General features: G+C 39.7%; 2 protein-coding genes across 5 annotated transcripts in view; both read left to right on the top strand.

Moving 5' to 3' along the window:
• Positions 1–2,577: 2,577 nt before the first annotated feature.
• On the top strand, positions 2,578–15,184 carry LOC140453514 (stathmin-like). 3 transcript variants are annotated; one of them, XM_072548254.1, is made up of 5 exons: positions 2,578–2,710; positions 8,226–8,312; positions 12,496–12,668; positions 13,909–14,100; positions 14,679–15,184. In XM_072548254.1, exons 2-5 carry the CDS (start codon positions 8,294–8,296, stop codon positions 14,736–14,738), a joined length of 444 nt encoding a protein of 147 aa, XP_072404355.1. In that variant the 5' UTR covers positions 2,578–2,710; positions 8,226–8,293; the 3' UTR covers positions 14,739–15,184. The 3 variants fall into 3 exon arrangements, with proteins under 3 accessions (XP_072404355.1, XP_072404356.1, XP_072404357.1); XM_072548255.1 differs by lacking the exon at positions 2,578–2,710 and adding an exon at positions 2,711–2,776; XM_072548256.1 differs by lacking the exon at positions 2,578–2,710 and adding an exon at positions 3,277–3,300.
• Positions 15,185–17,558: 2,374 nt separating this feature from the next.
• The window catches only part of LOC140453516 (stathmin-like), a 37,549-nt gene continuing 30,246 nt past the window's right edge, over positions 17,559–24,861 (top strand). The window contains exon 1 of one of the 2 annotated variants that reach the window (XM_072548257.1): positions 17,559–17,625. The gene's annotated coding sequence lies outside the window, so the exon portion shown is untranslated. Of the gene's footprint in view, positions 17,626–17,716; positions 17,799–24,861 lie in introns of those variants that run through there. The other variant, XM_072548258.1, reaches the window with a different exon arrangement.

Here is a 24,861-nt window from a genome sequence, read left to right on the forward strand (position 1 = left end):
ATTACGTCAGTAAAAGGCATTTGGATTGGTACATGAATAGGAAGGGTTTGAGGGATATGGGCTACGTACTGGCAAATGGGACTAGATCAGTTTAGGATATCTGTTTAGGGCAGACAAGTTGTATGGAAAGTTGTGTTTCTGTGCTGTATGATTTTGACTGTGAGAAAATAACCTTCTACTTTGCGGTCTTGACTTTTGATTATTGGATTTACCCTGTCTATATATTTTCCAACCTCAGTGTATGTGGTAAATTGTTGTCTTCTGTCTAACTTAAATATGATTGTGTGTATGTTTATAAGAAATCTTTTCTTATTACTGCTCTTGTTAAATTAAAATGTGCTACAATAAATAGTTTTTACTGTGACTGAACTAACCTGATGTGAATTGCTTTTGTTTTTAATAGCAGTTAGTTGAGAAAATTGGTCATTTTGGTGTCTCATAGGATTTTATATGTTTTGTGACAACTTGTGAAACATTGGAGCATGGTATTAGGCACAGTCTTCCAAGTATGATGTAACAGTTATTAGACAGCAGGAGATAATAGACGGGATGTCATGGGATTGATCCCTGACCATCAGATTTTTGGTAAGGTCTGGGGCCAATCAAAAATGATGGAGAAAGAACACTAACATTCTGTCCCAGCCTATAAAGAAGCAGTTAAAAAAAAATCTACCTGCGCCTCCCCTAACTATTGTGCCCCTTCCTGACAGAACGTGTTGTGGTGGATATGGAGTGAGATTGAATCCAAGTTTGTCTTATTCAAGCTTCAAGTTAAAATTGCAAACTGTCCACCGTGTTCTGCAAACAGCCCTGTTCTGAATATTTAAGTAAGCCTTCCTGTCACTTCCAAGAGATCAGAGTAATCTGAGATCAAATCTTTTTAACTGCCCACTACCACTACTGTCTAGAACCACCCTCTTTTCCCCTACCTTCCTGGCCTGGTTTCATAGGCTAAATTAAAATCAGGCTGAACCTGTTACCTTGCCTTCAAAACAAATTCTCAAAGGATAAACTGAAGGTTTATCATGTTACCAAAGTTGTGAAGTATTTGGGGGTGCATGCTTAGTATTAGTAAGAAAAATTTCACTTAGAAAAATAAGTTGACATTGGAGGCAGTCCAGAGAAGGATCACTAGGTTGACTCTGGGAATGGAGGGATTTCGTTGAGGAAAGGTTGAGAAGGTTGAGCTTGTACTCAATGAACTTTAGGAGAATGAAAGGTGATCTTTCTGACTGTTGATTCAGAGAAGTTGTTTTCCTTTGGAGAGTCTAGGACCAGGGGATATTAATAATACATTTTCCATTTATGATAGAAATTTCTTCTCTGGGATGATGATGAATCTACAAAATTATTTACAACAGAGAACTTTCTCCGTTGGGTTGTTCAGTACATTCAAGGCTGAGATAGACACAGATTTTTAATTAGGAAGGGAATCAAAGGTTAACCAAGAGTGGAATTCAATATTATCATCAGCCACAATCTGATTCAATAGCTAAGCAGACTCAATGTGCCCAATAGCATACTTCTGCTTCTATGTCTTATGATGTAAGTGGGAATGATAGTAGTCAGATGGGGTGCATTGTGGCTCAGTAGTTAGCATTGTTGCCTCACAGCACGAGGTTCCTGGTTTGATTCCAGCCTTGGGGTGACTGTGTGGAGTTTGCACATTCTCCCCGTGTCTGCATGAGTTTCCTTCAGGTGCTCCGGTTTCCCACAATCCAAAGATGTGCAGGTTAGGTGAATTGGCCATGCTAAATTGCCGTAGTGTTCAGGGGTTAGGTGCATTAATCAGTGGTAAATATAGAGTAATGGGGAATGGGTTTAGATGGGATACTCATACTCTTTGGAGGGTCAGTGTGGACTTGTTGGGTCGAAGGGCCTGTTTCCACACTGTAGGGGTTCTATTCAATGATTCAGATAAATTATGATCTTAATAATAACCGAAAGAACTGCAGATGCTGTAGATCAGAAACTAAAATAGAAAGAACAAGAACAGTTCAGCAGGTCTGGCAGCATCTCAGGAGAGAAATCAGAGTTAACGTTTCGGCTGAAGCGACATTTCCTCGGAACTACCAACATCTTATCGAATATGGAAACAAGCTCATGTATCTTGACGAGGTGGCTATTGCTCTGCCACGAACCAGTAATAATTGTCGCTGGCCAAACATTTCTAAACTAGTCAGCATACACTGAACTCAGATAGCCTTGCTGTTAATTCAGCAACATTATACTAACACCATCTCCACACAGTCTCAGGTCCAAATGACCAGAATACCATCTACACAGGCTGGTGAAGTTAACCCTTATTGAAATATTATGGCGACATTGTGATTGTTTCGTCAGGCGGCAAGATCCCTTGACCAATAAGAATGCGGCAAGGACTGGAGAGCAAAACAGCCAATCAGTGAAAAGAAGGGGACCGTCTTAGCCAACCGGAGTTGGAATTCTCAAGTCACAAACCAATGAATGTACACGGCCGTCGTAGTTCATCTTGGTTGGATGGAGTATATTGAAAAGGACCAATAGAATCGACGTACCGTTGTTTGTGCCCTTCATGTGTTGCAGTTCATTACCAATAAGAGAGCGCGAATGTTGTCACGTGGTGTATTTTTGGCGGTCTTTATTCGGTGGAGTGGCGGAGGGCGCTTTGGCAATTGAAAGCGGGTTTGTGCAGAGCGCGGGAGACAAAGGGAACCAGAAAGGAGCAAGGGTAAGGGGAAGCGTGTTAGGCATATGCATGCTCTTGGTTAAGTGGGATTAACCAATTCATCTTTTGGTATGTTTTCCAGGAGTTATTTTGGAATTTTACAGTTTCGTGCCGATGCAACAGATAAGTCTGAGAACGAGCGGGCTAATTGGGGTTAATGTATATCTGTTGCATTTTGAGATGCTACCTGTTTTAGCTTAAGATGCAAAACAAAGCTACTGTGATCATTTTTGTTGGAAAGGAATTAAATTGATGCATGTATTCAATGCAATTAAATTTCTTGGGCGATCTAATTTTCCAGAGGTGCATATTGCAATAGGTACAAAGGATGGGGGGCGAGGGCGCTGCCTATTTTGAGCAAGATGTCTACTCGAAATTCTATAAAATGATTTTAATGAGTCTTCAATGTTATGAAACGTCGTGCATCCTTTTATAAAAAAAATCCGAAAAATTCAGAGCCGTGTTTTATTTTTGCCTAACTTCACTAATTTTTTTTTGTTATTGTCTGGATATAGTCACCAAAAGAATAAGGGAGGGGCACCTTTTAACTAGACAATTGGGGAGGAGAATTTAAAGCCAACAAATATTTCCAGGTATCAGTTACAACATTCCATTAAATTTATATATATATTAACATTATGTTGCAACATCTATTGCACCTGTCTGAATTATTACTTAGCTTGTCCGTTTTTAAGCGCACGCTAGCTTGTATTATTTGCTTTCCGTATGGTTTTCAATGCCACTGTTTTTTAGCCGTCAAGAAATAGTGGCTCTTTGTTCTGAAATAACGTTTGAGTGTTTTTCATATCTTGGCACAAAGGGTTGATATAAACGCTGCATACAAAAACACAAAGGCCAATGCTTGTTTTGAATTTTTATCAAAGCTGAATATTTGCCCTTTTTAACAAAGCGATATTTATTACCAGACCCATTGTACCCAAAGAATCGCTTTGTATACCTATAGTTTAATGATTGGGATGGACCAGCCGTTGACATTTGTGTACCGTTTTGGAATGAATTCGATCTTACTAGTCGTATTTACTTCTAAAACTGGATAATTGCTTAAAAATCTTTTTTTTAAATTTGTACGAAATCTGTTTTCAAATCCACTTAGGTTTGCCATATCTAGGTTGGGTGTTGCCCGCTGTTGTTTCTCAGTACCTTGATCCGATCAGTTTTTTTTAAACCTAGAAAATACACTTAGCTGATATTATAAAGTGTCTGCTTATGATCATTAATGCACTGGGCACCTTACTGGCACCAAAGCAACTAGACTGTATTTTTGTCACAGTCAGATGAATAAAAGCATGCTTTCACATCTGCCTTACTCTTGTGTTGCCAACCATTTTCTTCGGCTTCAGGTGGCGCTCGAGTCTTGTTGCTGTCTACAGTGTCTGTTACATAGATTTCAGATTTATCATCGTCTCGAGAGAGTCGGGACTGTTTTGTGTGGGTTAAACCATCTCGTTTTGCCCCAGCTTGAGTTGACCTATCTAAAGTCTAGAAATTAGATTGAAGAGCAAGTTTTGTCTTGAGACTGTTAACATGCAGCAACGAATTGAAGTCTTGTGGGGTGTAGCTTTTATTTTGGAAACCTGGAGGTTTGTTTGAGTGAGTTGGGAAATTAATCAAACAAGAACAATGCCAAGCTATTCGAATATCTTAAAAGCAGGTGTATATTTTGCTCCAGTACCGAAAGTGAATAATTTATGTTTCGTATCCAACGGATGATCTAGATGAGCGGTTGATTTGAAAATAAACTAGCGAGGGCGGGCACAGTTGGCCGTCTGCCAGAGTCACTTGAGACAGGAGTTTGGTCCCTAAATAATACAGCGCAAAAATACTCAGCCAATCGCGTCTGTGCCAGCTCTGTCGAAGAGTTTTTAAATAAGAATTATTTTTTCGTCATTGCACCTTTCAGAACATAACTATTAAAACATTTAATCACTCCTGAGACTTTTAGCATTAACTAAAGCGGTAGCGACTGAAAACCATTTATTTGTTTACTCTCATTGAAACTCTATTCTTTCAAATGTTTTTTTTGTTTTCTCTCTAAAGGAGAACAGCTCCCAGCTGGTCAAGTCCTCTTCAGAGACTGAAGGTTACTCCTGATGTTGACAATCTCATATCCCTGGCACTTTTCATGTTTCATTTTTTCTCAAGCCCACTGCACTTTTTTAAAAACAAAACTTCCTCTTTGTTGGAATCAGTTTGGAATCTCATTGACTTCAGATCCTAGCTCTGACCTACTTTGACGGACTCTTTCCATCCATGCACACTTGGTCATATCACATTGGACCCAAAAATTAGTGTTATTCCATGTTATCAGCCATAGAGATTTGTAATTAGAGATGTGCTTTTTTTTTCCCCCAATATTTTTAAGGCTCCATACAATGGATGTTTTAATGTAGTGATATTGTCCTGAGCCAACTTGTTAAGTTAGATGGATTCTTGCATACCCATGCATTGTCCAAGCCTTTTGCATTGCTATACTACCTTGAAGATCACTTCTGTTTTAATCAATATTCTTGTAAACTTTCATATTTAGTTGCATAATGGTGCCCTTTCCTGATTTGAACTTTTATTTAGTAGGCTACTATCTATTTCAAATATTTAGTCAATAAAACGTGAATTACTAAAATGTCTGTATGCTAGGTCAAATTCGGATTATCCAAGCTGTACTTCAGTTGGCTTTACAATGATTGTTCTTTAAAAGAACACATTCGGGAAGTGGCTACTTACCTGAATTATATGGATAAATATAATTTTGTAGTGAATATATTAATGCATGTCAGCTCCTTTTTTAACAGTGCAGTTTAGTGTCAGTGGTGGTGTAAATGCAAAATAGGTTTTGTTTGAAGGAATTTTGGTAGCGTAATGTTTTGCCATTTTCCAAAGCACTTAACTGCTCTAATGTATTATAAACTTTGTTTTTGATTTTATTTGGGGTAAATAGTGCTGCCTGTTGTTACCAGTGTCATTGTGCCAATGGTTGTCTAGAATTTCCAAGTGATTAGACAGTGCCAGACCCTACATTTGCTGCAACATTAAATTGTCAAGGGAGCTTTTTAGATTTTTGAGCTTAAAACAAAACGGCTTTCAAGTCATAGTCACCGAAAGATTAAATATCTTGTTTGGCTTCCTTGAGGCTGCATCTGGTCTTTTTTGTTAATCCTTCCTTTTCAATTTGCTGGCTGATTCTGAAAAACAATGGTGTAATTCAAAATAATTGCATCGTCTGATTAGGAAGTTTAATTTTGGCAAAGAGAAGTTGTCTGTGTTTATCTCTACACTTAGTGTAACATCAGATGGAAAACACTGCTATTTTGTCATGCTTACTAATCTTATGAAGTCATATAACTGTATATCATAGCTGTCGCAACCTTGCTGAAATTGATTGATCTTCTGTTTCTAAAATGTTTAGACAAGTTGAATGAAAGATAATTGGCAATCTAATTTTTTTTCATAGACCTTGCATGTTTGGTAGATGCTTCTGATTCCTAGACAGACTGAAACTAATCTAATTCAGGCTAGAATAAAAAATTGAGCTTAAAACTAAGGCATTCCACTGGAGTACAGAAATATTTCTCACTAGCTTTGTTCTTGCAATTAAAATCCATTTAACACACTTCTGGCTACTTGTGTTTCACTGGGGTTTCTTTCTGTCATGACATGGGTATTTAAAATGGTGAAATGTACATGACATCTTTTTCTATTCTATTATCTAAATAGCTATTTCCCCACTGGTTATTGATAAACATGTAGTACTTATTCAAAGTATCAACCTGAGTTGAGTCTTCAGTTGATGTTGTTTATACAAGTAACATTTCAAAATGCTGAATATCTGAAATAAAAACAAAATGCTGGCAGCAAGTATTTCTGGGTACAATCATAACTAATGCTTTGTCTGAAATATCTAATATTTAAGGTCACAGACATGAAATCTTGGTTATTTGAAAGACCACTGTGTGGAATCATTATTTTTTTCTCTTTTTTTTTTACAGATGTTTGCTCTCAAATCTCTTTTAGTATTGCCACACTTCTTCTGTAGGTAGAACTACAGTAGTTTTGACCCTATATTTTGATTTTTATTTTGGTTTCATTGTCCTAATTTTGTAGCTGTAAATATAAACCTGCGGTTCTTCGTCCAATTGTAATATCTTGTGGTATTCCTATGCAATGAAACCTCATCCCTAATTGAGGTGTCCCCTCTGTGGCATAGCATAGGCCAAATGTTGCTGGTTTCTGAAACATCCATGTGATGACTTGTCGCACGTGGGTAGGGGATTATAGGTTTGAGGTTGCAATCAAGATCAGCCATAAAATTATCAAATGTTTGAACGGCCTGTTCTTTATGTTAATGTGCAATAATTGTGGACAAGCTATAAATCATCCCAGTGGATTAGATTCCCTACAGCGTGGAAACAGGCTCTTCGGCCCAATAAGTCCACACTGACCCTCCGAAGAATAACCCACCAAGACCCATTTCCCCTCTGACTAATGCACATAACACTATGGGCAATTTAAAATGGCCAGTTCACCTGGCCTGCACATCTTTGGAATGTGGAAGGAAACTGGAGCACCCGGAGGAAACCTACGCAGACACTGGGAGAATGTGTGCACACACAGTTGCATGAGGCTGGAATCAAACCTGGGACCCTGGTGCTGAGAGGCACCAGTACTAACCACTGAGCCACCGTGCTGCCAACAGTGGAGTTTGTAATTGGATTTTTATATCTTGATTACTTAAGATCAGCATCTACAATGACTTGTGTTATCATACAATACAATAAGATGTCCTTTTTGTGACTTAGCTCCAGGCAAAGATCCTTAGACAACACCTTCCAAATCCATGACTGCTTCCCTCTAGAAGGACAGGGGCATCAGATATGGAGAAAAGCCGCACTCCATCTTGACTTGCAAATATATTCCTTCATTGTTGCTGGTCACAATCCTGGAATTCTCTTAAAGGCATTGTGGGGCAACCTAAGGCATGTGGATTACAGCAATTCAAGAAAGTAGCTCATCATCACTTCGGGAGCAATTAAGTTTGGGCAATAAATGCTGGCTAAACAGCGGTGTCCACAAAGTTACTCAAAAGGGCAGCCATAAATTTTGAGGATATAATACTTATGTTGAAAATGTGGTGTGATCTTAATATCTCAATGCTCCCATTTTAAGGCTTATCATACTCTGATACATTTGAGAAATGAAGCTCAAGTGAGCAACTGCAAAGTCAAACCTTTTTGAGGTTGAGTTTCTCCTAATTGCTATAAAGTTGCTGTGCTCAAGAGGTCTTTGCAACTTGTTTCTGCAGTGTGCAGATTTGGACATGTACGACGAACCTGTCATTTGATACAAATGGTTTTGTTGTGAATGCAGTATTTATTTTCCTTCTCATTTATAATACAGCTCTGTTCTTTCAACTTTTTGTTCCTCAGCTTTCATCACATTTTGCACTTGGAATGTAAATGGTACTTTGATAATGTTAACCTTTTTAACAATGTTCTGACCACAGGATCTGCTGCACAAGTTGGACAGTGTTCAACACTTGGAAGTTAGCGACCCATCTGGTCTTGTTCCATTATGGCATCTGCATCAGCTGGTAAGTACAAATATATCCACAACTTCCAGGTTATGACCATCTACAAATGGGGGAATCTAACCACTGTTAACATTCAGTTGCATTACCATTGTTGAATCCCTGACTATCAACATCCTGAGGTTACCACTAACCAGAAAATGATCTGAATTAGCCCTATAAATTTTTGAATAAAAGCAATTTTTAATTCATTGGGCTAAGGGCATCACTGGCTAGGCTAGCATTTATTTCTCATCACTAATTACCCAGAGGGCAGTTGAGAGTCAACCACATTGGTGTAGGTCTCTAGTCACGTCGCAAGTAGGCTAGACTAGGTAAGGATGGCAGTTTCCTTCTATGAAGGACATTAGTGAACCAGATGGGTTTTTCTGTTAATTGGCATTAGACTCTTAATTCCAGGTTTTTTTTAATGAACTGTTCTGCCATCTGCAGTGGTGAAGTTTGAGCCCAGGTCCCCACAACATTGTGATTCTCTGGATTAACAGTCCGCAATAAAACCACTAGCCACTGCCTCCTCTCCACAATGCAGATGCAAGAAATGTTGAACAAACAAAGGAAGCTGGAGAAACTCACCAGGTCTGAAGACACCTGAAGAGAGACTGTGTTCACATTTCAAAGCTAGTATGACTCTTGGCAGTGAAGATCAAGAGTTGTGCCAGACTCTGTCAACTATTTCTGTCTCTACGGATGTTGCCAGGTCTGTTGAGTGTCTTGAACATTCTTTGTAGCTGTGTAAAACTCTACTGCGGCTGTGAGAAGGCAGAAGCCAGAAATCCTGCAACTCATCACCTGTCTAAAGTTTGTGAGAAGATTTGTAGCTCGGGTGCTCGTTGTTGTGGTTCTGTTCGCCGAGCTGGGAATTTGTGTTACAGACATTTCGTCCCCCGTCTAGGTGACATCCTCAGTACTTGGGAGCCTCATGTGAAGCGCTTCTGTGATGTTTCTGTGAAATGTCTGTAACACAAATTCCCAGCTCGGCGAACAGAACCACAACATCATCACCTGTCTGTCCAAAGTATGTCCTCTACAAGGCCCAAGGCAGGACTGAATACTTTTCACTATCTTGGATGAATTCAATTTCAACAGCATTTAAGAAGCTTGACACCGTCCAGGAGAAAGCAGCATGCATTATTAGCTCTATGCCTTCACTACCAAAGCTCAGCAGCAATGTGCATCACCTACAAGATGCACTCTGGCATTCAATACAGTCTTCCTTGACCGTGCCCTCCAAATACATGACCACTGACATCTGGAAGAATAAGGGCAGCAGCTACATGGGAATTCTAACTGCAGTTTCCCCTCCAGGCCACTCACCTGCAAACTGGGAGTAGGAAGAGGCCATTCAACCCTATGAGCCTGCTTTGGCTTTCAATATGACTGTGGCTGATCCTCTGTTAATGCAAAATTCCAGCTTTCTCTTCACATCTCTTGATGTCCTTTTATTATTGAAATTTCTGTCTCTCTAATATATTCAGACTTGACTTCCACAATGGAGGGGCTTCTACTGTTGACTGTTCCTTCTGTCTTAAATGGACTCTCCTGTATCCAAAGACTGTGCTCCTTAGTTCCAGACTCTTCAACCATGGAAAGCATACTCTCTGCATCTAATCTGTCCAGCTATGTTAGAATTTTATGCACTTCAATCAGACCCTGCCCTTCCCAATGAAATTCAATTTTTCTATACTCTGGTCAACTGAGCCTGTATTCACTAATCATAAGAACATACCTGGTTCCAGATTCTCTGGCCATTGGAAACAATCCTTCCTGCATTTTCCTTGTCTTGTCCTATTGGAATTTTATAGGTTTCTGGGACCATCTGTCTTAACTCCAGAGAATATAATTGTAACCGATTCAATTTCTCTTCACTAGACAGTCCTGCCATCCTAGGAATAAATCTGAAACCTTTACAATATTCCCTTGATAGTCGCAACATCCTTTGTCAGATAAGGACACCAAACCTGCATGTAGTACACTGAAGTGTGGTAAAACTGTAGTAAAGCATTCCTGGTCTGTACTTGAATCTTGTTGTGAAGGTCAGTGTCATATTTGCTGCCTTCACTAGCTGCTGCACCTGCATGCTTGCTTTCAATAACTGGTGTATAAGGACACCTATGTAGTTGCACCTTCTCTTTTCCCAATCTCTCTCTGTACAACAGTCTTGCCTTTCCTGGCATCAGCCTAGTGATGTACTGTTCTCTCTAGATTGCAAGTCCTCTTAGGGTGACCAAAACTATGTAATGCTCCAACTGGAATCTCACCAAGACAGTGTAACTGCAGGAAGAAGTCTCTTTCTGAACTTCCCTTGCACTGAGAGTGACATATAACTTGTTTTTCTAATTGCTTGTCCCTGCCTGTTTACTTGGTGAAAGTGAGGACTGCAGATGCTGGAGATTAGAGTTGTGTGGTGCTGGAAAAGCACAGCAAGTCAGGCAGCATCAGAGGAGCTGTTCACTTTACTTGATGGTTTTACAAAGGTACCCAGATTTGCATGTCCACATTTTCCATCATATCACCATTTAAGTGTTGTCCTTCTATTTTTCATACTGAAATGTATGACTTCACATTTATCTGTGTATTACTACAGTCATGATATGTGTGCCCACATGTTCAACTTGTCTACATTGATCTGAAGCCTGTGCATCCTCATCAATTCAAACCCATTCAGTTGCCATCAGCAGACTTGGAAATATTGTATTTTATTTAAGTTGAGTGAGGGGCCTGAGCACTGATCCCTGTAATACAACACTAACAACTGCCTGTCACATGGAAAAGACCCACTATTCCTCTGTTTCCAATCTGTCAAGCAATTCTCAATCCATGCTGACTTGGAAAATATTGTTCTCCTTCAGTATCATTTGTCAGTCCTGGAGTTCTGTCACTATGCCCACCTAAATCAAAAGAACTGCAGAGCTCAAAAATGTGTTGCTGGAAAAGCGCAGCAGGTCTGGCAGCATCCAAGGAGCAGGAGATTCGAAGAAGGGCTTATGCCCGAAACGCCGATTCTCCTGCTCCTTGGATGCTGCCTGACCTGCTGTGCTTTTCCAGCAACACATTTTTCAGCTCTGATCTCCAGCATCTGCAGTCCTCACTTTTTCCAAAAGAACTGCAGACAAGGAGGCACCTCATCACCTCCATCTGAAGGCATATGAGTTGGACAATAAAATTTAGCCTAACTAGCAACGCCCACATCTCTCGAAATGATTTATAGCCTGGTAGATAAAGGGGAAAAATGTTTTGTCAGTCAATGTAAGTCAAGTCACTGATCAATGCACGCTGTGGAAGTTGATCAGTAAGGTTTTCATTGAGTTAGACTAATCAGATATTTATAGATGTTTCAACTAAACTGTTCTAGAATCATGGGTAGCACAGTGGTTAGCACTGCTGCCTCACAGTGCCAGAGATCCGGTTCAATTCCCACCTCAGGCAACTGTCTGTTCAGTTTGCACATTCTCCCCGTATCTGCATGGGTTTCCTCTGGGTGTTCTGGTTTCCTCCCGCAGTTCAAAAACATGCAGGTTAGGTGAATTGACCATGCTAAATTGTCCGTAGTGTTAGGTGAAGGGGTAAATGTCGGGGAAGGGGTCTGGGTGGGTTGTTCTTTGGAGGGTCAGTGTGGACTCATTGGGCTGAAGGGCTTGTTTCCACACTTAATTAAGTAATCTAATCTAATCAGCAATTTTTGTGACTGTCTTACTGGAAGAATGAATTGGACTTGATTTCACTAGTTGTAGCAGTGTACGGTTTTAATTTGTAATGTGCTGTATCTTTAAATTCTAAATGCGAAACGCAAAACTAGATGATCTGTCAGATGGTGAGGTTAATCTTGCTTAATCAGCATCTTCACATGCTACAATGTGCACAACTGAAACAATACTCAACTGTCACTGAAGCACAATGTTGCTTTGTCAACCACAATAAACAATGTTCTGAGACATACTGGATCTAACAAGTGGGCAGATTCAAAATTCAATTGATTTTCTGCATTCAGCTTGAGGCATTCTTTATTGCCTGATTGTCATCAAAACAATATGCCAAATTTAAAATGTAATTCTCCTGTGACAATGGATTGTCATGAGACAGCTTTTCCTGACTGCAGTCATTCTTTGAAATTGTCACCAAGTTTGAGGTCCAATTACTTCTAGTAAGTTGGAATGTTGGAACAGTACTGAGTAGATGTGTTTCTTAGATATCAAGGTGAAAGAATTGGACAAGAGATCTTCTGGACAGGCTTTTGAGTTGATCCTGAGTCCACCTGCAGCTGAAGCTATTCCAGAGTTTCCCCTCTCTCCTCCTAAGAAAAAGGATCTTTCATTGGAAGAAATCCAGCGTAAACATGAAGCTGCAGAAATCAGGCGAAAGGTACACAAATCTGAGTGAAACTAAAATTTGCATGATTGAATTCTCGTCTGTGTTTTTAAAAAAAAATCATTACTGGTGTCCCGGCTTTCAAGTACTACAGGATTAGACTGGGCATCACCTTTGTTCTATTACATGCTGAACTAACTGGTTTGACTTCCCAAAAGGATAGTAATTTTCTTGTGGCAGTTTGAAATACCCTTGCATATGGTATTGCACTCCTTAACTAACTTTACCTTGTCAGATTTGTTTATAATCTATGCTATGCTGTTAACAGCATGATGTAGCTCATTTAGCTAAATGCTAAGTAAAGTATTTCAAAAACAATGCTTATTTGTTCAGTCAATATCTAACTAGACAAGCTGATTGTCTCTGGCAGAGACTCTGGATTTAGCAAAAGATAATACATAAACTTTTCACTTTTTTTTAAAATCATTGCATTAACTGGCTTGATAAATGTCTTAAATCTATAACTATTTTCAAGCTGGAAAATGTGAAGAGTGATCGATGAAAAATGTTACTGCTGGGATGTCATCGATGTACAGCATGGAAACAGACCCTTCGGTTCAACCTGTCCATGCCAACCAGATATCCCAACCCAATCTAGTCCAACCTGCCAGCACCCGGCCCATATCCCTCCAAACCCTTCCTATTCATATACCCATCCAAATGCCTCTTAAATGTTGCAATTATACCAGCCTCCACCACATCCTCTGGCAGCTCATTCCATCTGACAGAGCTGTTCTTGCACTTAACTTTTTTCTTTTCAGCTGTTCTATCAACTAACTCATTTGCTGTTTTAAAAAAAATTAAGTTTCCAGGCTTTTATCCAACTGCCTTCTTCAACCCATCGGTTCTAAAAAGAAAACGTTTAATCTATTTACAGAACTGATCAAACAGCAGCTTTACTGAATTTATGGACAGCATAGTTAAGCCATGCAACTTGGCTGTTTTCCCTACAAAATATACAAAATGTTTGTTTTTCTTTTATGGATTGGTTTCTTTCTTGGTGATACCTTTTTTTTAAAAAAAGGTCTGTGGTGTACATACTGGAGGTACCTCAATACAGTAATACGTTCAGTTCGTTTACCCATGAAGGCCACAGTAAGCTAGTTGTACAGAACTAGAAGCAGTTAACGTGCAAGTGTTTCTTTTTGGTGTCAATGCAAAACTTTGAATCTTTTGGGCACTGAGGTTTCTCTAGTAATGCAGTCCTATTTGAAATTTATTTTCTGCTCTTTAGTCACATGAGGCAGAAGTGCTAAAGCAGTTGGCTGAAAAACGTGAGCATGAAAAGGAAGTGCTCCAGAAAGCTATTGAAGAAAACAATAACTTCCGGAAAATGGCAGAAGAGAAACTGACCACCAAGATGGAAGCTAACAAAGAAAATCGTGAAGCTCAACTAGCAGCCAAACTGGAGCGCCTAAGGGAGAAGGTAACAATTAAACTAGTGGATATCTTGTCATAATCGTTGCTACATGCAGAGTGGAATTCAACGTTACTTGGAATGGCACCATCAGCTAAAATCACCATTGTTGTTTTTCTCTCTCATTCCCCACCTCTTCTCTGAAGGCCAATATGATTTGGTTTCTGTGGTGCTGGCAGTCTACCAAGCTATTTTGTAGTGAAGAATTAAAATTTTTGTTTTATGCTGTTAGGTACTATCCTGTCTTTTATAGCAGTAACTCTAAAAATTTGTTTCGTATCAAATGGAAGCAAGAATTATTTTCCCTATATTCCCCAATGAATCTCTATTCTAGATGCTCTTTCCTGTGAAAGTTGGGATAGTTAAATCCTAGGTGTATCCCCTCACACTAGCAAGCTGTTTTTCAATGTTTAATCCACAATTACCCTGAAAAATGTTCCCTGTCTCTTAGTCCTCTGTTTAAGGATGAATACTGAGAATGTGTCCTTATTATCAATTTGATTTGACCAAGTGTTTCTGGAAAAATTGTGGCATCGGTGGTTTATTGAACCTTTGTTTTGTGACTTTGAATTTTTTTTTATTTTTAGGAAAAGCGGATGGAAGAAGTGCGAAAGAGTAAAGAGATCAAAGAAGAAAGTGAAGATTAGCTCCATGTCAATACTTTTTGTTTGGAATTTGAGGATTTTCAAACATCCAAAGATGTGTTTTTTTTTAAATGGCCAGTGTGTTATTGGGAACTCCTAATTTGTAATAATGCTGTTAAGTGTGCAACTGCGAGCCAAAAGCTGACCAGTGTGGAAGCTTGTATTTTGTATGCTTTTCACTTTTTTTTGTAAGCAATCTTGTGGATTATTCTTCCCTTGTTTTCCCCTTTCTACCCCCAGCCAAACCCCATGTAGATAAATGGAGCTCCTGCGTTTTTTTTCTACGAGTAGTGAATTGAATGGAATTGCTGGTTCAAGTTTTTCCTTTTGTGAAATGTGTAACTTAAGCATGCTTTACTGATGTGTTACACGTCTAGTCTGTGTAACTGTAAACCTGCCTAACCTTTATGTCTGCCTTGGTTTCAATAAAACTGCACCATTGATGTTAATATGCCTTTTTATTCCATGAAGGATCAGAGCAAATTCTTTTTGTACAAGGCTGCTGCAGTTTGATACAATGTGTAGTAATTTCATTCCTATTAACATAAGCCATGTCTTACTACCTGAACACCTTTGCATATTCAATACTAGATAAAATGCTTTTGAGTCTGGAAAAGAGTCCCACTAGATCAAGCAATACACAACATTCTGATCCCAAATTGCCTCAGTGGGAACTGGGCTCTGATGCTATTTCTACTGACTTCAGGCAAACTTTAAGCTCTGGGTACTGTTGGCAGTTAAACTGGTAAAATATTTCTGTAAGAGACATTACGTGTGGATGGAGATTGGGCCTCATCGGCAAGATGGTTAAGCAGTTGTTGGATAGTGCATTCCTGCATCTCAACTTTGGAAACCCCTCTACCATTGTTTTCACAGGCGTATCTGAGGAAGAAATAACTATGAATGATACCAGATGGTATCAGATCTACTTGGCTCTCTGGGAAGTGATGCATATTAACTACACCAAGAGCAAACCCTGACCTGTAAGCTAGTACTTCAAAGGTATAGCTGGCATTGTTTTACGCTGTCAGTCTTGAGTGGACTATGGAAACATTTTTCAACAGGAAGCCCACTTTTTATTTGGAGATGCCGGTGTTGGACTGGGGTATACAAAGTTTAAAAATCACAACACCAGGTTATAGTCCAACAGGTTTAATTGGAAGCACACTAGCTTTCGGAGCGACGCTCCTTCATCAGGTGATAGTGGAGGGCTCGATCGTAACAGAATTTATAGCAAAAATTTGCAGTGTGATGTAACTGAAATTATACATTGAAAAATTGATTGTCTGTTAAGCCTTTCATCTGGTAGAATACAGTGATAGTTTCACTTCTTTCACACATGAAAGGATCTGCAATTGTATATAAGATCCTGTGGAGATTTTTGAAAAGTGGGCATGTTTATTTGTACTTTAGATGACGCACATTATCTGTTTTTTGTGGGATCTTGATCTGTACAGTGCCTTGATGGACAGATTTCCAAATGTTCATGGACTATTAAAAGTAATGGGGGCGGGGGGGTGATCGGAGGTAAAAATGCTATAGAAATGTGTCCATATTTCTATCCATTCAAAATTCTACAACACCAATTTAACACTGCTGGTAACATAATTGCAAAGTATTGAATGTGGTCTACTGGTGGATTTTATTTTTGTCACATCACCCTTTCTAGATAATACTTCAATGTAAGAGTACATCCTGAGTTAAATGCCAAGATTATCTTTAAAGTTTTGGTTTTTGCTCTGTTTATAAGCAGCTAACCTGCAAAAGGTCCTGCAGAGGGTTTCTAGATTGTAGAATGAATGGTGGAAATCTCATACGTTTGTCAGATAATTCTTTGGAGCTGCATGCAATATAAATCAAATTGACATCATTCGAGACACAGGAAAGGTCTCTGGTGAACTTTTGGAATGGTAGATTCCAAGTCACGTTACCTTTATACTCAAAGTGTCATTACTTTTTGGAAGCAAGTCAAATATGTGTAAATTGATACTAATTGCCTAAGCAGCTTGCTCAGTACGTTTTAATAATGTTCAGCTATGAAATTCTTTTGATTTTCTTTTGTAGGGATTTGTGACCTCTGGTATTTGTCAGTGAAATGGATCTTGCTGGTCAGTATGTTGACCCTCTGAATTCTGATTCATCATAGCAATCAACTGCTACTTATTAGCTTTGACATTCTTTGAACGCCTTCTCCTTGCCCCTGATCCATAATTTCCAGGCATCTCATGTTACTTATTGTGCCGTGTCAATATAGTAGTGCGGGTTAACCAGGTTATGAGCATCATCTATCAAACGCAATTGATCTCGAGCTGGCTCTTTTAATGTACCTATTTGCGATAATTCGTGTCAGCCAAATGCAAGTGTTGTTCTGCAGCATAATAAATCCTGTAATAATCAGTACTTCGCACAACCCATAAATGTAAAGCCGCGTTATTACCCCTACTCGAGCAGCGTCCTGCGTGACCCTGGCGATGCCTTCCAACACCTGTTCAGCGATTCGACGTTTTCTGCCTTTCGACCTAATTTTATGGTCGGGGGTGGGGGGGTATTTTCATACTCTTGTTCGCGTTTTGTTTTAATGTACCTAATATAAACTTCGTTATGCTTCTTTATAAAGATCCAGTTCCCTGAAATGCACGTGACACGATGGGAATAACCCAAAAGTACTAGGTGTGGGAATTAAACCAGATGTCGAGCAAATATATTGTTTATATTTTTTTTTGGGAAAAAAATACGTCTTTGGAACATTTATTTTTTTTGAGGTCTTGCCGTTAAGCCGTTAGATGTTGACCGTTACCCGTTGACCACGAGGTTGGTTTGAATGTAAAGAGGCGGAGCCCGTGGCGTGGCGCGCGATCCCGGGAGGGGAAGCAGTAGCTGTTGAGCTGAGGTGAGGGGAACATGTTGGCAGGGCTACATCTGACCGCAGTTAGCCCACAGCGACGTTTATTCATGCTCGATGTTCGGACGGTTTAATGATCTTAAACTGACCTGTGATTTTTTTCCCCCACCCATCTGATGCCCGCTGTCTTTTGACTAGCAACCGGCTTGGTATTTTAAAGGGTAAACAAAAACTGGTGTCAGCAAATTGTCGGTGTTTTGTGTATGTGATTTGTCCCAAGGTCTGTCTTCACTCTCCCACAGACTTCATTTCGGTGAAGCCACTTCGGTGACCTGCGTTGGTTGTCGTTCAGTTAACCCAGTGTGTGGCGATGGTAAAAGCACAGCAGATCAGGCATAATCCGAGGACTAGGATGCTCCTAATCTCCAGCATCTGCAGTCCTCACTTTCACCTTCGTTCGGTTAACCCAGTTCCATTTGTTTTGGATAAAGAGCTTGGTTTGGATTAGGGATAGTTGTGATGCTTCCTCCAGTTGAATAGATTAGTAGTGCTACCAGTGAGGATGGCTAGTACCTGCCAAGGCTTCCAGGGATGTTGGTAAATAATTTGTCAGGCCAAATCCAAAACATTCCTGAACAGGTTTTTCTATTTGTCAAATCTCTTTGTAATTTAAAAGTAACATTAGTATTGTCGGGTAAAATTAATACCCGTTTTCTTTTTAGAAGTTGGTCAGTTTTCATGGTTATCATTTGAATATTGGTCATAATTCTTGGTTGGTAAGTGTGGATCAAATGTAAATAAGATTGTGTTGAAGTAATTTCCCTTGGAAAGGAAGTGTGCTGAAGATGATTAGTTACACTGGTGAAATTTATTTGTTGGAAAATTGCTTTAATTTGAAAGTTAACTATTATAAATCTGCTAGCATTTTAATATACAATATCAAAAAGTGCTGCATTATCTGAAAACAGTTGTGTAACTTTACCTTTTTTCAAACTTCTTTTTAAAATAGCATTTTGCTTTCCAAAAATACATGGATGGGTATATGAATAGGAAGGGTTTGGAGGGATATGGGCCGGGTGCTGGCTGGTGGGACTAGATTGGGCTGGGAATCTGGTCGGCATGGACGGGTTGGACCGAAGGGTCTGTTTCCATGCTGTACATCTCTATGACTCTATGAAGCCAAAATAACCATTCTACTGGATTACTTTTTATTTGCTTTTCGAAAATGCTGCTTAAACACACATTTGCCAAATGTTGAAATGTATTTGTATTCAGTTTTGAATACAATCTTTAATTGTTCTCTTTCCCCAATAATCAGGTATGTCCTTTTAAATATTGAGAGCTTCTCTATCACATATCTCTCCATCTACCAGAATGACAGAAAGCAATTGATACATTTTCTAGAACAAACCTTGTGGCTTGTTACTTGAAGTGTGTGGAGATGCTTCTCAGTTTGTGAAATCATTTTTTAAAAAAAAGTTCATTTTCCCCACAATCTATTTCCTCCTTTGGCTGAATGTTTTTATTAACTTTAAATGTTTTAGTTTATGCTCATCTAATGTGCTCCGTCCCATGTTTACATTTTGAGCAAGGAATTAATAAAATACTGATTAAAAGATAAAACCAAAACTGGCAATAGTGAAATTTATATAGGAACTTTCACAAGTGTTTAAATAAAAAAATATGCAATAATTGTTAGCAAAACTGAAGTACGTGGATAAAAGGCACATGAGCATTATAGATACTAAATTGACAATGAGTTTTCTTTGGACTGGAGGGAGCTATATTTTGTTCTGTAAGGGTTCAGTCCTGGGATGACCGCCATTTTTGATTATACACTGACCTTGGGCTAGACATAATTTTGAAATTTTGTTGATGACGTGAAATTTGTAAATGTACTAACAGTGATAAAAGTAGTAATAGATGTCAAGGGGGCTTAGAATGGTGGATTGGGTGGATGCATGTCAGATAAACTTATTTTAATTCGAGGCATTTGAATGGATATATGAAGAGACAGGGTTTGGAGGGATATGAGCCGGGTGCTGGCAGGTGGGACTAAATTGGGTTGGGATATCTGGTCAGCATGGACGAGTTGGACCGAAGGGTCTGTTTCCATGCTGTATGTCTCTATGACTAAGTGAGAAAAGATGTCTCAATATAATATGTATTTTCTTTCTCTTTTTAAAGCAGATGCAAGAAAGAATCTTGGATGTGCTTGAGTTGAATTCTTTGATGGTGTCAGGATAAGTTGTTTTTTAAAAATGTGAATGAAGCTGGACTTTGAGTAGAACCATAGAATGCAAAAGCAAAGAAGTACATCTATATAAAATGCTGATTTGAATTCTGAGGTTTTGTGTCCACTTTTAATACCATGCATAAGGTATTAGGTTAAAGACTTTAGAGACATAATTTTTGTAATCATTAAAATCATTTCAGCAATGTGGAATTCCAGTTATGAGGATAGATTACTGAGGCTGGATTCTTCTTGGAGATAAGAATGTTAAATGGAGAACTAAAATAATAAAATTATGAAGTGGTTAGAATAAATCATGGAACCCTTGATTGGCCTACGGGTTAATGGTCAGTGATTGACAAAAGAGCAAGAATCTCCTTGTCATTGTCTGGTTATTTTGAAATGCATGGCACTAGTTTATAAATCTGTCAGTGTTGGCAACATAAGGAAAGGGGTTTTACACAACAAATCGCTGAAATTTGCTGATGGGATGGTGGAAAAGATTTCAAGAAATAGCTTTTTGGCAGGAAATTTGAACAAGAAAATACTGTCATCTTGTATAAAATGTGGGAGAATGGGACTAACTGTACTGCTCTTTAAAAGAGCAGATAATATTTTCAATGAACCAAGTTAGTTCCTGTGCTCTACCTTCTGATTCTGTCTGTAACAAATTCAGGACATCCAGGAAACACGCTGTAGTACAGGTAACATCTACAGAGTGAAAAGGCAAATTCATATTCCAGAGTCAATAGATGTGAAGCTGGAAAAGCACAGCAGATCAGACTGTATTCAAGGAGCAGGAAAGTCAATGTATTGGGCCAAAACCCTTCGTCAGGACTGGGGATGGTTGTGGGGTTGGGGTAAGGATAGGAGGGATGGTGATAGTTGGATGCATGTAGAGGGTTATTATGATTGGTCAGTGGGAAGGGTGGTTAGAACAGGTCCGGGAGGAGAGGAGGAGGGATGGCTAGATATGCGATAAGGCTGGGAGAAGAGGGACTTTGAAACTGGTGAAGTTGATGTTGGGACCATTGGGCTGTAAAGCTTCCCAAGCGAAATATAAGATGTCCCTTCAGTTTCTGTTAAGCCTCACTCTGACAGTGGAGGAGGCCAAGGGTGGACATGTCACTGAAGGAGTGGGAGGAGGCATTAAAGTGGATGGCAACTGGAAGATCAGGTTGGTTAGTGCATGCAGAGCGCAGATGCTCCGTGAACCAGTTCCCAAGCCTGCGTTTGGTTTCCCTGATAAAGAGGTGACCACATCAGGAGCAACTGATGCAATAAATGAGGTTAGATAATGTGCAGGTGATTCTCTATTGTGTCTGGAAGGATTGTTTAGGGCCTTGGATGGAGGTAAGAGGGAAGGCATGGGGTCAGGTGTTGCACCTGTTGTGGTTGCAAGGAAAGGAGAAGTTGATAGGGAGTGTAGAGTTGAGGGTGTCATGGAGCGAGTGGTACCTGAAGAAAGCAGGCAAGTGGGAAAGGAAATATCTTTTTGGTGGTGGGGTCTGATTGTAGATGGCGAAAATGTCGGAGGACAATGCATTAGATTCCGAGGTTGATGGGATGGTGTGTGAGGACTAAGGGGACTGTATTATAATCCTTTCTCTGACATCTTTCCTGTAAGAACCTATATTTGACTTTACCTTTTTTTGCCAAGGGGATATTATGGGAATGTTGCAGGTATTTGGAACGCATTATTGAGTTGCAATAGAGTCAATTGGGTTTTCAGGTAAGTTATTCTAAATTCTGTAATTAAATTCTGTTTTATTTAAAACTGAGTGGTTGGGCCAGCTGCATCACTCCTGGAATATCCACCATGCACCTGCTTAAAACCACTAGAAAAGTTAGGATCTGGGCTATCTTATTGAAATGTTTTGAGGGGGTCTGGCCTGGTCTATAAGAGATTGGGGGTTCGTTTGGGATTTGTTATATAATTCCAAATTGGGAACAGGGTTGCTGGACTAAGGCAGCGAGTGATAGGTGTGAGCGGCTTTTGTTCTGGGTGTTGAATTTGCTTGGTTTAAACAGTGTTTGGTGTGGTAATGACTCTTTTAGTCACTGAGTTTTCTGGGGTGGAAGAAGTGGCTTTGGGGGATTTTATAAAAAGTGAACAAAGCAAAGTTGCTGGAATTGGCAGTCAAGCTGGAGTTGGAGTTACCTTCCATCTGTAAGAAGAGGAGAGATAATTACAAAATTAGCTCAGCTTTTAAATTTGCTGGAAACACCATCGGAATCTTTTGTGATGGCTAAAATTCAATTGAAAATGAGGCAGCTTGAGTTAGAAGAAAAAAAAGAAACTGTTTGAATTACAATTAAAAGTAAAGGAAGGAGAAAAAGAATGAAGGCTGTTACAGAACAAAAAGAAAAGAACTGAATCGCTTAAGCAGAACAAGGAGGGAGAGAGGAAAGGAAGAAAAAGAGGAAGTTTGAACTTCAGGAATTGGCACTTAAACAGGAAAGTCAGCTCAAAACGAAAAGGATGAAGGCTTGAAGGTAAGTTTTTAGTGAGGATGAGCAAACCCATGGTATCTAAAGGCACGGTGGAGATCTGTTTAAGTATATTCAAGCATTGCCTGAATTTGATGAGGACATAGAAGCCTTTTCATCTCATGTGAAAAGGTGGCTAATCAAGTGCAGTGGCCAGTGACCATGTGGATTTTGTTGATTCAAACAAAAATTGTAGGTAGAGTTAGTGAGGTATTTGCATCAATATCAGAGGAGGGATCTGGGGCATATGAGGAGGTGAAGAAAGCCATTTTAAGTGTATTTGAGCTTGTGCCTGAAGCCTAAAGACAATCTAAGGAGGGACCCTGGTCAAATCTATATTGAGTTTGGAAGGATCAAACAAAGTAATTTTGATAGGTAGATAAGGGGGTTAAAAATAGAGCAAACTTCTGACACTCTTAGATGATTATTTTGGAGGAGTTTAAAAATTCACTTCCTGAGGTAGTGAGAATTCGTGGAAGAGCAGAGAGTTAAAATGGCAAGATTAGCAGCTGAAATGGTTGACGATTGAGTTAGTACATAAATCAAAATTTGGCTTCCAACATCAATTTCAATCCATGAGTAGAATTTAGGGAAAAGAGAAATCCTCGTTGTGTTAAGGGAAAGGTAGATCTCAGTGAAGCTCAAGGATAATTTACCATAGGGTAAAAAGGAAGTCCTTGCAGAGGAAAGAAGTTTCAAAAGCTCCAGTGTTGTCACTGCAATAAAGTAGGTCATGTGAATCAGTGTTGGTAGGTTAGAAAATGCACTGGGAAGCCATATATAGGAAAAAAGGATAAGCCAGTAAATTTCATTGGAATTTTAGATTAGATTAGATTAGATTAGATTACTTACAGTGTGGAAACAGGCCCTTCGGCCCAACAAGTCCACACCGCCCCGCCGAAGCGTAACCCACCCATACACCTACAACTACATCTACCCCTTACCTAACACTACGGGCAATTTAGCATGACCAATTCACCTGACCTGCAGGTCTTTGGACTGTGGGAGGAAACTGGAGCACCCGGAGGAAACCCACGCAGACATGGGGAGAACGTGCAAACTCCACACAGTCTGTTACCAGGAATGGTAACAGAAAGCCCAGTGGAGGCTAAAAAGCTGCACCAGAATGTACAACCTGAGCAGAGGGTGGTTAAGGAAGAAGTACCAGACCTCCTTAAACCACATACTTGCGAAAAGAAAGTTTACTCATGTAGGCCAGGAGCAGCAGGTAAAGAGGTTACAGTATTAAGAGATACAGGATCCTCTAATCTGATGTTGAAAGATGAGATATCTACTCTGAGGGACTATTGCCAGAAAAAGTGCTAATAACGGGAATTCATGGTGAGACAAGAAGCGCTCAATTGTGTAGAGTGAGGTTATTTAGATTAGATTACTTACAGTGTGGAAACAGGCCCTTCAGCCCAACAAGTCCACACTGACCCTCTGAAGAGCAACCCACCCAGACCCATTCCCCTACATTTACCCCTTCGCCTAACATTACAGGAAATTTAGCATGGCCAATTCACCTAACCTGCACATTTTTGGACTGTGGGAGCAAACCGGATCACCCGGTGCAAACCCACACAGACACAGGAAGAATGTGCAAATTCCACACAGTTACCTGAGGTGGGAATTGAACCCGGGTCTCTGGCACGGTGAGGCAGCAGTGCTAACCACTGTGCCACCCTCGGAGCCAGGAGACTCAGGTTCAAATCCTACCTGCTTCAGCGGGTTTGTAGTGTGTCTGAATGGGTTGATTAAAAATATATAGAGACATTGAGTACCATGTATAACAGGGGAAAGGTTATATGGTGAAGTAGTGGTAAAAACACTGGTTGTACATGAAAGCACTTGCGGATATGAAGAAAAACATAGAAACATTGAACATTCTGAACGAGAAGGTTGTATTGTCATCCCGTTTCCCCCCCTCTCAGTCAAAGCAAAACGCCAAGGGACCTCTCATAGTTTTACCTCCTTCATCTTTATTCCAGGCCCTGGAAGGAGAAAGAATGATTGCCCAAGCACACAGAGACATGAGCTCTCTATCTTCTCTGGAATAGCAGTTTCTCAATGAATTACATAGTCATTTTACAGGGAGGAACATCCAAACAAATCAACATACATATTGATTGGGTGACCATTACGATTAGCGAGCATCAAGAGTAAAGATTAAGCCATCTGCTGTTACACAATGTATGTTCTTAACCTTAACTGGCTTCACATAATGAATACTTTTCACCTTGCTAACTGACTGTACATACTGAATGTTTCCTTATCTTGTTAAATGGCTCGACATAATGAATGCTTTTCCACTTTGTTAACCCATTATTCTTGCCTCCAGCACCCCATTGTTAACTGGAAGTTCTTATCTGATCTGAGTCATGCTCAGCTGAACCTCTTTCACAAAACTCTAAACTGAACTCTTTCCCTCCTGCTCATACCCTTTACACATTCTCAGTTGAAGTTCAAGGTTAGTGTCAAATGAAGAGTGAAGTAGTTGTGATAGAAGTACTGGACAAACTCTTAGCTCCAGGAACACAATTTGTCCTTTCTAATGATAC

This window comes from Chiloscyllium punctatum, chromosome 27 (assembly GCF_047496795.1).
Source record: "Chiloscyllium punctatum isolate Juve2018m chromosome 27, sChiPun1.3, whole genome shotgun sequence".
In the NCBI taxonomy this organism is placed as follows: domain Eukaryota; kingdom Metazoa; phylum Chordata; class Chondrichthyes; order Orectolobiformes; family Hemiscylliidae; genus Chiloscyllium; species Chiloscyllium punctatum.